Source organism: Montipora capricornis, unplaced genomic scaffold (assembly GCF_036669925.1).
Source record: "Montipora capricornis isolate CH-2021 unplaced genomic scaffold, ASM3666992v2 scaffold_178, whole genome shotgun sequence".
Taxonomy (NCBI): domain Eukaryota; kingdom Metazoa; phylum Cnidaria; class Anthozoa; order Scleractinia; family Acroporidae; genus Montipora; species Montipora capricornis.
This window is the reverse complement of record NW_027179939.1, coordinates 12,501-27,606: the sequence shown is the minus strand read 5'-3', so window position 1 is coordinate 27,606 and position 15,106 is coordinate 12,501. Positions and strand designations below refer to the sequence as shown.

At 40.2% G+C, this 15,106-nt stretch overlaps 1 protein-coding gene across 1 annotated transcript in view; it reads right to left on the bottom strand.

Moving 5' to 3' along the window:
• Nucleotides 1-5,197: 5,197 nt before the first annotated feature.
• The window catches only part of LOC138034779 (uncharacterized), a 13,802-nt gene continuing 3,893 nt past the window's right edge, over nucleotides 5,198-15,106 (bottom strand). Inside the window, exons 2-5 of the mRNA XM_068881888.1 lie at nucleotides 7,809-7,851; nucleotides 7,447-7,592; nucleotides 5,691-5,722; nucleotides 5,198-5,278 (exon numbers count right to left, since the gene is read on the bottom strand). Coding sequence (XP_068737989.1) covers nucleotides 5,198-5,278; nucleotides 5,691-5,722; nucleotides 7,447-7,592; nucleotides 7,809-7,851 — 302 coding nt within the window. The remainder of the gene's footprint in view (nucleotides 5,279-5,690; nucleotides 5,723-7,446; nucleotides 7,593-7,808; nucleotides 7,852-15,106) is intronic.

Here is a 15,106-nt window from a genome sequence, read left to right as displayed (position 1 = left end):
ATTATTACATAAATATCCATTATCATAATATTATCTGTAACCCCTATACCTAGTTTTCTAATGACGAAATATTGGTAAAACAAGAAATATATACACCCTTACAGCCGTACAGCCACCTTGCGCCATTATTTTTTCTTGAAATATATTTCAATCACATTTTCTGAATGAAACGTGCACCTAGTTTTTGAATAAATTACGCTCTCTCTCTCTCTGAGCTTTAACGAACAATAAATCCTGGGTAATTTCCAACCTACAAGACATACACGGTGTGGTGGTCTGCGGTTTTAGAGAATTCTATTGACCAGAACCATGCTAATTCCGTTGTATGTGTCGAAAACACTGATGTTTACACAATCCAGAAACTTAAAATTCCCAATTGTGAAGGTGGCTATGAATCTGCTGCAGATAATAGGCCATTCCCGCCTCCTCTTCAAAGCGAGTCAAAGTGAGAAGTTTTTGTGATGGTAATTAGTTCTACTTAAGATATGAATGAAAACTAATTTTCATAACAAAAACTTCGAACTTAGAACAGGTATGAAGAGGAGACAGGGATGATCTCGGAAATGGCCTATTTTCTTAAATTTTGCAATGAGTTTTGCGTTAGCGTGCCAATTACTCCCCAGCAATAAAAATGGGACTCACTGCACCGAGTTCGTTTTTGAGATATACGCGTTTAAAGATAATATATACCGTGTTTTTTGGTGGCTCATTTGTTTCCATGGTAACCTATACGTCACATTAATGAGTGCATTTGGTCAAGCATTTATTGGTGTTTCATATGGTATCATAACATTGCAGTTAAAGTGCCCATAACGTAAAAAAGATTATTTTCCCTTAAGTCCATATTGAAAAATGAACTTCAGCGAAAGGAATTGTCCATTCAAACGAGAGCCGAATTTTCTACGACTTTTTAAGTTGCATGCAAATTGCCCGCCATTTTGGCATACCACTCGCTGAAGTCTTCTCTCGACTTATGATGTAGATTCAGGAACACGTGGTGAGAGAACATGAGGATTTGAGAGTTGATGCGAAAAAATGCCTGAAAGATGCGTTACCCCTCGATGTAACAACACAGCTGATACTGAAAAAAGAATATGGGTGCATAGGAATCCTTTCTTCAACTCGGAAACCGCAATAGCCCAAACAATCGTCTTGGCGAAAAGAAAGAGCTGGAAGCCCGGTAATTTCGCCACTGTGCTACAACTTCGGTCATGAGTAGTTGTCAAGTTTTTGAGACTGAGGAAGGGTTAATCCGCGCTCCCCTTTCACTGCCATGTGTGATGCCCATTCATGTGTGCGGGCGCGATTTTTCTTATTACATCTCTATCGGATTCCAAATCTGAGCAGTCGCGCCTCAGATGGCTAGTGTGCGGCTTTCGGAGCGAGAGGTCCCCGGTTTGATTCTCGAAGACTTCAACGTCTGTTTCGACTTTCCTCTGATCCGTGTAGCTATAGCTTTAAATCCCCTTAAAAAGGAGCACTGACAGAGGGAGGGGCGTGAAGGGCGCACCGTCGGCTTCCATTGATACCAGCCTCGTAGCAGAAGGAAATACCGACGTTATGGACGGTGTCTACTAATTAAAGATATTTTTACCCCGGTTCATGATTATGCGTGAAATGTAGATCTTAACATGTGTTATTGAAATCCAAAAAGAAAATTGGGGATAACAACGCATTTTTCAAAGATAAATATATGTTATTCACCGGCCGGGAGGTCCGTATTGGGAAAAACTGTGCCCGAGGTCTTGAGTACGGCCCGAGGCCGTAGGCCGAGGGCCGTACTCGAGACAGAGACGCGTTCCTCTTTCACTGCCATGTGTGATGCCCATTCGTGTGGGCGGGCGCGATTTTTCTTATTACATCTCCAGATTCCAACTCGATCACAATGTCGTCGGCAAATCGTCGTACCCAAAATGATATCGTATATCTCAAAAACACGTTTGAAAGCAATTGATAAGAAAGCAATAACCGTTAGTCTCACGGGCAGTGATACAATCCGGCTGTGCTGATCAATGTACTCGCTTCAGGGACAACTGGAAAAGTGAGTGCTCGCAGTCTCGTACAACGATACACGATTGCATGGTCTTACATATCTTGCTAACTCGATTTTCGCAATTGGAGCGATTGCTGAATACCCGTCCACAAAGGAGCGTTTTAAGGTTAAATTGAGCTGAGTAGATTGGCTAGTGCCGCAGAGCCGCGGTGCGGCACACGACCGCGACACTGCGGTAGCAGTGTTTTTAGGGTCCATTTCTTGTGGGCGGGTATTCTGCTTTCGACATTAAGTCTGTAAAAGGTAGTATCTGCGGATTTCGCAAAGTGATTTTCTGCTCAATATCTTAATTAAGTGATTTCAGTTAAAGCTTACCTGCACGTGCGAGCAAAAGCCTAGCCTCTGTATCCAGAGAACAAGCCGACACTTTATAACTTCTCAAGTGTGCCTTGGTGTCCTTATCACATTTTGCTATTGTTACGCAATGAACGTTTGCTGGATTATCAGAACTTGGGCCACTTATTCCCGCAACAAACTCAGAATAACAGCATGAAGCCATTGGTCTGTATGCTTTGTCCTAAGCTCTTGCGTGACAGCTCTGACGACACAATCACGGCACAACTCACGAGGGTCGCAAAGCGGTCGGCTGGTTCGATGGTCGTTTGAGGGCTTCGAGGAAAATGCAACCAGCGTATACTTATATAAAGGGGGATACCTTTCTTTGTTTGTTTTGCAGGTATGTTCAGAAAGTGAATTAAGGAAACTTGTTTGCGTAAAAATATGGAATGGAATGAATCTTACTAGTATGCAAATTTTTAGGTCAGTTATTTTAATTACGGGATATGTCACTCTTAAACCAAGACAGTTAAAAATTTCAATGACACGTTCCATTTTACCTACAGTAGTTCCAGTAAACCTAAAGACTCGAATTGTTCAGTGAATAAATCGAGATTAGCGTGTGTGATTTCAATATACCTCGCCTCCGCTTTGGTGGTCAAAGGTCGACTTTTGTTGACAAACAGCATGTTGAAATTGGGCCTCAAAATCCTCCGTTTCATTTACCCAAAAATTTTATTGAATTTAATTGCAGCAGAAACATTGCTTATTCCGATGAATATCGTCTCGTTTGAGAAAGCCATGTACCAGGACGCTTTTTTGACAGTCGAATTTTGCACAAATTTGGCACTCTGTAACCAATGTAAAAAAGGTTAAGATTTAAAATTTGGTCAAAAATTCCAGTTTTGGTATATTGTACCGTTAACAGCGCTAAAGGGTGAATGAGTTACTCTAGATGTGCCATGTTGTTTTGATTTTCAAGTTACTCATTCGTTATTTCGAAAATAGCGATTCAAACAAGCAACATTTTGGAGTCGTTTTCACTCGCTCACAAGGCCCCATACCGAAAAAGTCGCCGTCCAGGTAAAATAATGATCGAAACAAACTAAAACATATTTTTCTAAAAATGGTTTTAGTAGTCCTTTATTGTGGCAAAGTTTGGCAATTTTCAATTTTTTTTTATCTTGCACGGTCTTAGGTGAAAATTGCTGAGAGGCGCTCTTAAGTAGTAACTGGAGACGCTTCTACGGTCAAAAATTTTATAACTAATGTATTAGGGAGTAAGACCATTAAGCGACTTATAAACCATCACAGCCTTATGGATTGTTCGTTGAGAATCAAGTTTTATCCATCCAAGTTTTTGGATAAGGTTATCAGCATTGGCATCATAGTTTGAGTAAGTGAGTATACGCGCAGCGCGATTTTGAAGTTTTGTAAGTTTACTGGCTAGGGTTTTGCCGCAACATCCCCAGACAGAATCGCAGTAATCAAAGTGAGGCTGTACTAAAGACATGAAGATTGATCGGAGAGTCTCATGTGGAACGAAAGACTTCACTCTCTTCAACGCTCCAATACCAGACGCGATTTTCTTACATAAAGTCTCAACATGAACATTCCAAGATAAAGTCTGATCAATATGAACACCTAGAGATTTCGTAGAGGTAACTTGAGTTATAGGTGCACCGTCAATAATAAGTGACGGAGGGTTGTGAAACGTGCTTAGCCTTTGCCTCGATCCGATCAACATAAACTCAGTTTTAGATGCGTTAAGAGTAAGCTTGTTAGCAGTTAGCCATTTTTCAACTCTAGCAAGATCCTCATTTAAAACAGTGTTAATACTTTGGGTGTTATTACTAGCAAAAGTTATGTGTGTGTCGTCAGCATACATTCGAGGTTCAGAATTTAATAGACAGTAAGGTAAGTCGTTAATATATATTAGAAAAAGGAGTGGACCCAGAATTGTACCTTGAGGTATACCACAAGTAAGGAAATGGTCCCCAGAGAGAGAACCATTTATAAAACATCGTTGCTTGCGGCAGTCCAAGTATGATCTAAACCAATTGTATGAAGTGCCACTGACACCATATTTCGCAAGTTTAGACAAAAGAATATCGTGATCGACGGTGTCAAAGGTTTTCTTTAAATCCAAGAAAACGACTGCGTTTACATTACCCTGATCAATGTTGTAAGCCCAACTATTGATAGCTTCACGTAATGCAGTGACAGTGGAATGAAGAGGTCGAAATCCCGATTGGTGTCTTGAGATGAGTTTGTGTATAGTAAGGTAATTATTGATCATAGAGTTGATCATAAATGATTCTCTCAAAGACTTTAGCTACAACTAGAATTACTGAAATTGGGCGGTAATTATTTAGATCTCAACGATTACCCTGTTTGAACAAGAGGATGACTTTCGAAAGTTTCCATTCATCAGGGAAAATTCCAGAAACAATAGAATGATTAAAGATAGTACAGAGTGATTCGGCTATTAAGTCAGCACATTCGCGCAAGAGTTTTGCAGATATTCTGTCCAAACCAGTAGATTTTGACTCACATAATCTGGATAAAAGAAGAAGAACCTTAGAGACGCTGGTCGGTTTTAGTTCGAATGTGCAGTGACCAGTCTCAGCTAAATAATCCAAATGAGAAGAATTGTCTTCATTGGCGTGAATATCATTTGCTAACTTAGGCCCAATAGAAGAAAAATGATCATTAAAGGCGTTAGACAACTCATGAGAATCATAAATAGAATTGCCACAGGGGAGCTTAAGTTCGCTTATGACACATTTGTGTGATTTCCTAGACATAAGCTCATTGACAATCCGCCAAGTGTTACGTGGATCACCTTGGTACTCATTGAGGGCATGCTTATAGTGAGAATGGCAGTAAATTGCCAAACTGTCCATCCCCCTCCCCAGGGGTACCAGGATTGTGATCATTCTGATTATCCTACAGACAACACAAGCACATGTACAGGTCAGTTTAATACATCAAACGCTATCAAATTTCGCTCATTAACCCTTCCCTCCTTAAAGACATGCAGTCTTCTTTAAAATCAAATTAAATCGTTTAATTTAGTGATATAAAAATCCAACTTTCAGCAAAACAATAAACATGAACACGAGCTCCACGTTACGGAGAGCTATGTACAAGAACAAAAGAGTGGTCGGGTATTCTGCAGTTTACTTGAAGATGAAGGCATCAACAACAAGAAAGAGGAGATCCATAAAAAGGTATCAGTCAAGCAATGGAGCTGCCATTTTTTAGAAACTCACGAGCAAATAACAGGAAATGAAGCTACACGCATTTTTTTGCACAAAACAGAAACAGCAAATTTACAAGAAAGTTACTGTATAAATACCTTAGGAAGGCCATCCATATCAGGGTTTGAATCTGAAACAAAATGTTACTTTACAATCATCAATGAACATCATTACAGAAGTACCTCAACATTCTCAGTCTTGTTTGAAAATAAAACAAGGATGAAAGTGCAGGTTGTTTCACAGTAACAATCAAAACAGATCAGGCAGGAAACGGTCAACAACATCAATTAGGTCCACTCACAAAATGTGCCCATTTAAACCCTTTCCTGACCCAAGAGTGGCACTTCTAGATTTCACTCTGTCTAATGCCAGACAACTTTACTCGTCAATGGGGCCCCCCTCAGGCAGGAAAGGGTTAACACATTGATTATTTGAAAGTCCAGGGGTTTCAATAGAATTTTAAATAAGCAGCTGGTTTGAGTGTAACAGATTGTATCAACCTCCACCACATTGAGTTTTTTGAATGTTTAAGGGGGGGGTGGCACTTAACTACAGAAAGACAATGGTTGCTAAGGAAGGTTTTTAGTCAAAGAGCCCTACAAAAAGGTTGCATGGATGGTTCTATGAAGGATCTTTTTCACTCATGGAAATCTGACATTACTTCAATCAGAGGGTGCCATGCATTTCAGTGAAAAACGGATAAAAGCTCCCAGGAAACGAAAGGAAGAGGCATTTTTTCATGAACTGTAGCATGGAATTTCTAATTCGACAAAAAAAAAAGGAACATCAAAGGAGGGCCTTACGACATCATAATTTTTTTGACAATAATTTGTAAAATCTATTTTATGTCAGGATGTTCTCATACTGCTGCGTTAAAAATTTGTGAAAAACAGTTAACTCACTGAGTTTTTAGGCATTCTCTGTTTTGGTCACATGATTTACCAAATATGGTTGTGAGTCGAACTATACAAAAGTAACAATACTTCATCAAGATTCCTAGCCTGATCATAGTTAAGCCAGTAAGCTAGTGATTAATTCATTGGAAAGGTGTGGCCCAGTGGTTAGGGCGCTTGCCTTGAGATCCGGAGATCCCGGGTTCAAGACCCGCTCTGACCACTCGTTGAATTTGATCCTGGTAGTCCCTGGTTCAACTTCCCAGCCGCACTTGTAAATAGCCAACTGGTTTGCCTCCAGCCAGTTGGGATTCTTAACAGTTGCTGTTGTTCTGTTCTGTCGTTTCATTGTGTTTCATTGGCCCTGAAAAGCCCCTATGGGGAGCAGTCAATTAAGTATGTATTGTATTGTATTGTATTCTTTTAAGGATGGTGCCTACTATTGTTATTGCACATACGTCCTGCACATCTCCAGATACTCGGATTTCCTATCGGTAGTGTTTACTGATGTAGTGATATTTTGGCACTGCTTACAACTATGTGGAGAAAGCCAAACTTAGCAAGTGCTCTTGGTATCCAAAAAGAAAATGGGGGGGGTAACCATGCATTTTTCGGAGATAATTAAGCTTCAATTTGGAAAGGAACACAATACAGTGCTTTGTATTTTAAAGCTTTTAACAAATATTCTTGATCAATTATCTTTGAATTTAAATGCCTGGTTCCCCTCAATTTTCTTTTTAGATTTCTAGAACACTTGAACTTAAGACCTGCTTTTCCTGGCAGCATATTCATACAACCACGCAAAACTACCTTTGAATTAGTAAGCACCAAACTTAATCTTTTCATTCCTAAGATTGACACTTAAAGATTTTATTCTGTCTAACACCAGACAATTTTACTCCTCAATGGGGGCCAGTTCCAGTTAATAAATACATAATTTGTTATTTAAACTCTCTCTTACCATTCATGACTAGAGGAGCCTCCTGGGCTCCTAGAGGTAGCGGGGGTTCAGGACCACCTCCCATGTACTGCAACAAAAACTTGCATGACAGTATGGCAAACACACTGACAGGAATCAAAGGACTAAGGGTGGGTATCGGGGCAATCCTTGGGAAAACAATAGAAAAGAAAATAATATTAATGTACATGTACGCAAAGAGAATAAAATTATTACCGCCGGAATGCTTCCTCCAGGGACAGACTTCATCACTGCATACATGGATTCACTTGTGATAGTCTGGAGCAAGATTTCACTCATCAAGGAAGGGGGAGGAGGTGCATTCAGGACTCAATGGGTTAAACTTTGAAAAATTCTTTACAGACCTTGAGGGCTGGCCATTATTGGTGTCCCTGGTGGACCAGCGACCTGTCATAACGAAAAGCAATATTGTCAGCAAATTTCCTTGGTATGAAATTAGTACATCAATTATCATTGTTAATAGCATGAGACCTACTATGTACTTATTGACTGAGTGGGAGGGCCGGACGGGAAAATATTTGGCCCGAGGACATGGCGTATGGACCGAGCACAGCGAGGTCCATGCGCCATTACTGAGGGTCAAATTTTTTACCGTCCGGCTCAACCTAACTCAGTCAATAAGCATTTTATCATAATTATGACCACCACGCTTTTCCCTTTTTTTTTCCCAGTAACAAAATTCGGAATGTTCACTGACGTCGCTCATTTTGACCGAAAAGTCGGGATTTGTATAGCAATTGCAACAAAGTTGTTTTAGTTCGCATCTCGCACGCGCTTTTATTGCAAAACTATTGAGAAAATCCCCGTATGAGGGCCGTAAGTGATCCTAGCAGGGCCCGGACGTCTTTTTCCGGCCCTGCTCGTGCCATCACGTACGGCCCTCATACGGGGATTTTCTCAATAGTTTTGCAATAAAAGCGTGCTCAGGGCCGTACGGGTCACATGATAAATGAATGAATCAATTACCCCATCCAAAATTGCATAAGTTTTGAAAAGCTTCACAAATCAAAAGTCCAGGACTGTCGGTAACCTGTCAACTGACAGTTTACTGACAAGTAACATACATGTATGAGACACCGATGGATAAATAGGACTGTACAAATAACATAAAAACTTAATTATTTATGACAAACTCTAAAGGTAAGTTATCTCATAAGTACATTAAGGTATGAAGAAATGTGTCTATTTTCGTCCATGACACAATACATGTACAATACAATACAATACATAATTTACCACTCCCCATAAGGGCTTTCCAGAGCCAATGAAACACAATCAACAAAACGACAGAACACAATGTCAACAACAACTGTTAAGAATTTCAACTGGCTGGAGGCAAACCACTTGGCTATTTAAAGTGCGGCCAAGAAGTTGAACCAGGGACTACCAGGAACAAATTCGACGAGTGGTCAGAACAGGCCTTGAACCTGGTAACATGAGAATGTTCAGGAAAAAATTGGAGTGCTCCCTTGCCGAGTCGAACCTACGACCTTCTGATGACTAGTTCAGAGGTTTTACCACTGAGCTATAGGATACTCAGGGAGGCAAGGCCATCAAACTACTGTAGGTTCATGTCGCAATAGACCGTACCCTTTATGACGTAACGCCTAGCAATTCTTTTGTTGAGTGACTACTGAAACATTGCATTCTGGTATTTATAGTAGTCACTCAACAAAAGAATTTAGGTGCTGTACGTCATAAGGGGTAAGGCCTATTGTCCCACTTTACCGCTAGGATTGAGATTGCCTGAAGTGAATAGTGCTCACAATTCAAGTCAAGATGGTGACATGTTTACCCTGGTAAATGATTGAATAGAATATTTTTTTTCGTAATCGTAATGTCGTAGGTTCGAGCCCTGCTGAGGAACACTCAGATTTTTTCTAAGTATCAAGATTCCTCATTGATTATTCTACAATTATTCTACGAGGACGCGTTGGATATGAAGCGATTGCTAACCAACGAGGATCAACAACTATTCCATGTACTGTCGACTAAAGCATCGATTTCTGCCTCGGCTAACTCCACTCCAAAATGGCTTTTGTCTGCCATTTTTTGTCACAGCTACAAAAATGTTTTCTGCTCGCTTTATTGCACACACGTTCATTGACCATATTAGGTACGGCAGGTATAGAATGAACTGATAGCCTGTGTCCGGCGAGCCGATGAAAATGCTGGAAATCTGATATCCATAATTCAGTTTTTAATATTAAAAAAGATACATTTAACAAATGCAATGTAGATTTCATGTTGTCCTGCATCTGCTCACTAATAGATCACAGATGACGTTAAAATGTGGTAACAACAAAAAAGTGGCACACAAGGCAATAGCTGAGTTGTCACTGATGCTCTTTACCAGATTTTGAAGTCTTCTGTGATCTATCACTGAACAGACGCAAAGCAAAATGTTATCTCTTTGTTTTATTTAACGAAGAATTAAAAAGTTCTTGATGCTGACGCCAGCTATGTGTCTGTCTTCTAATGGCCATTTATTTCAGTTATTTGAAATCAACCACAATATTTAAGTTGTTTGAATTTTCTTGTGATATCAGGACTTTTTCCTTGTCAAGGTTAAAAGTCAGTGCTCAGAGACAGTCACAGTTCACTCCTTACCGATGTTGTGGGATTCCAAGGTCTACTGCCTGGCCTGTGAAGGTAAAACAAAATTAATTTTAAAGTACAACTAAACTCAACATTAATATCAAAAGCAAACATGTTTCTTAATACCATACATGTACTTACCTCAAAATTTTGCTTTTTATCTGCCTGTGAAGATGCGCAATGTTATCAAAACCAGCAGTCATGGGTCCATTCTCTATTTACCTCACAAACTGCTTTATGATGCAAAATTTCTTCGAAAACAGAATGCAAAGCAGTTTGGAATGTAAAATCGAGAATGGACCCATGCCTCTCACATAACAGTCATGGGTCCAAATTACTGAATTCTGCCAAGTTTATGAGACTTGCACAGCACAGAAAAAGCAAAATTCTGGGAACCATGGTGACATGTTTGCTTTGGATGGGGAGATTTACAAAAGGAACAGAAATATTTTACATGCACTTTAAGTTCAGCAGTAAATACATTTCTTGCATTGCAATATAGTTATATCCCTTTTCAAACTGATTGGCTTTAAATTGTTTTCAATTCTAAAAAATTCAATTGACTGAAACAAGGTTCAAAAAATTCTCCAATTATGGTAACCAAGTATAATAATTTAGCCTTAATTGCCACTAGTCAACTTCTTTGAGTCGAGTGATGAAGTTGTGCGAATGTCACAACAGCAAGCAGCAAGTTGACTTGTTTCCACTTGCAGGGATTTAAATCACTATTATAGAGCCTCAATTTTTGGTGTGAAAAGATAATTTTTGTGTAGTCCGCACGACTGCTGCCAGGTTAAATGACACTGAACGGGACAACTCCGACCAAAACACTAAAATTTTCCAGTGTTTTTATCACCAAACTTGAGATAAATCACGTGCATCCAGTGCGGGCCATGTTACGTATAATTATAATGTACACTGTATTGCGCAAGTATTGTTAGTATTCATTAAATAATCATATCACAAACTTGCAAGGCTGCTTAGCACATGATATGCCCAACTGGAAAGAAATCAACGCTGATAAGAGGAGAAAAGCTGTTTTAGACAGGCTGGACACTACCAAAGACAGTACAGTCAAGAATGTAAAATGTGGAAGAATTGTTGGTTGTTTTCTTGAGATCTGTTTCATAAACACTACTGTATGTCAATAAACATTATTGTGTAGCAACAAAAATTAAAAAAATGGACTTACAGTGCAACGCGCCTTACCCTGGCCACCCAACAAATTCTCACATTATTTTGAAAATCACGTATAAATACGTCAACTCAAAAACCCATGCAATGGTGATCAACCTACAACAATGCGAATTTTGCAAGGAAGTGTCACTGTCAATCAAATTTACACATCCTGATTGCCGGACAATTTGTAAAAAAAAACTTTGTCAGGTGGCCACGGTAAGGCCCGTCGGACTGTAACAAAAGAAAGTTTTAACAATGTTATTATTAGTCTGTTAAAGCTTTCTTGACATAAAATAGCGGTGGAATGGTGACTAAACCGGCAGAGAAACCAGAGAGTGGTATTTCTGAAAGTCAATCATCGTCTGTTTACAAGCTGGTAAAAAGACAAGTTACGTTTTTGTCTGCTTCCTCCAGGAACAAAGAAAAACAAACTAAAATGGCTACAATTTCCAGTTCTGTTGAAGGGATATCAGCTGTAAAGACAACTACAGAATGCCATATTGTGTATCAACATAATTTATTACGTGTACATTGAAATTAGTTTAAAATTTATTTTTTGGTCCTGTCATTTCATATTTCCTTGGGGTTCCAGTTTGCATTGACGGAACACAAGGTACATGTACGAGGTAACTAATGGAAATGTTTGTTCCTTTGATGAGATGAGAAGTGTTGGCATTTTGTCAATAACCAAATAGAACTTAAACACATTTTGTTTTCCTGCAACTCAAACATCAAGAGCAATAACTCCATAAAGATCTACATGTAGACTTTTTTGCCATACATTTCACATTTACATGTACCCCTGGCAACTCAAACACTTGATAGCTCACACACTCACTCACACTCACACTGAGCCCCTTTCCCTCCTAAGAATAATACTAAAACACTGGCAGCACTGAGCCCCTTTCCCTCCTACATGTAAGAATAATACTAAAACACTGGCAGCACTAAGCCCCTTTCCCTCCTAAGAACAATACTAAAACACTGGAAGCACTGAGCCCCTTTCCCTCCTAAGAATAATACTAAAACACTGGAAGCACTGAGCCCCTTTCCCTCCTAAGAATAATACTAAAACACTGGCAGCACTGATCCCCTTTCCCTCCTAAGAATAATACTAAAACACTGGCAGCACTGAGCCCCTTTCCCTCCTAAGAATAATACTAAAACACTGGCAGCACTGAGCCCCTTTCCCTCCTAAGAATAATACTAAAACACTGCAAGCACTGAGCCCCTTTCCCTCCTAAGAATAATACTAAAACACTGGCAGCACTGAGCCCCTTTCCCTTCTAACAATAATACTAAAACACTGACAGCACTGAGCCCCTTTCCCTCCTAAGAATAATACTAAAACACTGCAAGCACTGAGCCCCTTTCCCTCCTAAGAATAATACTAAAACACTGGCAGCACTGAGCCCCTTTCCCTTCTAACAATAATACTAAAACACTGGCAGCACTGAGCCCCTTTCCCTCCTAAGAATAATACTAAAACACTGCAAGCACTGAGCCCCTTTCCCTCCTAAGAATAATACTAAAACACTGCAAGCACTGAGCCCCTTTCCCTCCTAAGAATAATACTAAAAGAGTGGCGGCACGGAGCCCCTTTCCCGCCTAAGAATAATACTAAAACACTGGCAGCACTGAGCCCCTTTCCCTTCTAACAATACTACTAAAACACTGGCAGCACTGAGCCCCTTTCCCTCCTAAGAATAATACTAAAACACTGGCAGCACTGAGCCCCTTTCCCTCCTAAGAATAATACTAAAACACTGGCAGCACTGAGCCCCTTTCCCTTCTAACAATAATACTAAAACACTGGCAGCACTGAGCCCCTTTCCCTCCTAAGAATAATACTAAAACACTGCAAGCACTGAGCCCCTTTCCCTCCTAAAAATCATACTAAAACACTGCAAGCACTGAGCCCCTTTCCCTCCTAAGAATAATACTAAAACACTGGCAGCACTAAGCCCCTTTCCCTCCTAAGAATAATACTAAAACACTGGCAGCACTGAGCCCCTTTCCCTTCTAACAATAATACTAAAACACTGGCAGCACTGAGCCCCTTTCCCAGCTAAGAATTATACTAAAACACAGCAAGCACTGAGCCCCTTTCCCTCCTAAAAATAATACTAAAACACTGCAAGCACTGAGCCCCTTTCCCTCCTAAGAATAACACCAAAACACTGGCAGCACTAAGCCCCTTTCCCTCCTAAGAATAATACTAAAACACTCCAAGCACTGAGCCCCTTTCCCTCCTAAGAATAATACTAAAACACTGGCAGCACTGAGCCCCTTTCCCTTCTAACAATAATACTAAAACACTGGGAGCACTGAGCCCCTTTCCCTCCTAAGAATAATACTAAAACACTGCAAGCACTGAGCCCCTTTCCCTCCTAAGAATAATACTAAAAGACTGCAAGCACTAAGCCCCTTTCCCTCCTAAGAATAATACTAAAACACTGCAAGCACTGAGCCCCTTTCCCTCCTAAAAATAATACTAAAACACTGCAAGCACTGAGCCCCTTTCCCTCCTAAGAATAATACTAAAACACTGGCAGCACTAAGCCCCTTTCCCTCCTAAGAATAATTATTATTATACTAAAACACTCCAAGCACTGAGCCCCTTTCCCTCCTAAGAATAATACTAAAACACTGGAAGCACTGAGCCCCTTTCCCTCCTAAGAATAATTATTATTATACTGAAACACTGCAAGTACTGAGCCCCTTTCCCTCCTAAGAATAATACTAAAACACTGGCAGCACTGAGCCCCTTTCCCTCCTAAAAATAATACAAAAACACTGGCAGCACTGAGCCCATTTCCCTTCTAAGAATAATACTAAAACACTGCAAGCACTGAGCCCCTTTCCCTCCTAAGAATAATACTAAAACACTGGCAGCACTGAGCCCCTTTCCCTTCTAACAATAATACTAAAACACTGGCAGCACTGAGCCCCTTTCCCTCCTAAGAATAATACTAAAACACTGCAAGCACTGAGCCCCTTTCCCTCCTAAGAATAATACTAAAAGACTGCAAGCACTAAGCCCCTTTCCCTCCTAAGAATAATACTAAAACACTGCAAGCACTGAGCCCCTTTCCCTCCTAAAAATAATACTAAATCTCTGCAATCACTGAGCGCCTTACCCTCCTAAGAATAATACTAAAACTCTCGAAGCACTGAGCCCCTTTCCCTCCTAAGAATAATACTAAAACACTGCAAGCACTGAGCCCCTTTCCCTCCTAAGAATAATACTAAAACACTGGAAGCACTGAGCCCCTTTTCCTCCTAAGAATAATACTAAAAGACTGCAAGCACTAAACTCCTTTTCCTCCTAAGAATAATACTAAAACACTGCAAGCACTGAGCCCCTTTCCCTCCTAAGAATAATACTAAAACACTGCAAGCACTGAGCCCCTTTCCCTCCTAAGAATAATACTAAAACACTGGAAGCACTGAGCCCCTTTCCCTCCTAAGAATAATACTAAAACACTGCAAGCACTGAGCCCCTTTCCCTCCTAAGAATAATACTAAAACACTGGAAGCACTGAGCCCCTTTCCCTCCTAAGAATAATACTAAAACACTGGCAGCACTGAGCCCCTTCTCCTCCTAAGGATAATACTAAAACACTGGCAGCACTGAGCCCATTTCCCTTCTAAGAATAATACTAAAACACTGCAATCACTGAGCCCCTTTCCCTCCTAACAATAATACTAAAAGTTTGGAAGCACTGAGCCCCTTTCCCTCCTAAGAATAATACTAAAACACTGCAAGCACTGAGCCCCTTTCCCTCCTAAGAATAATACTAAAACACTGGAAGCACTGAGCCCCTTTCCCTCCTAAGAATAATACTTATAGATTTGACTGTGT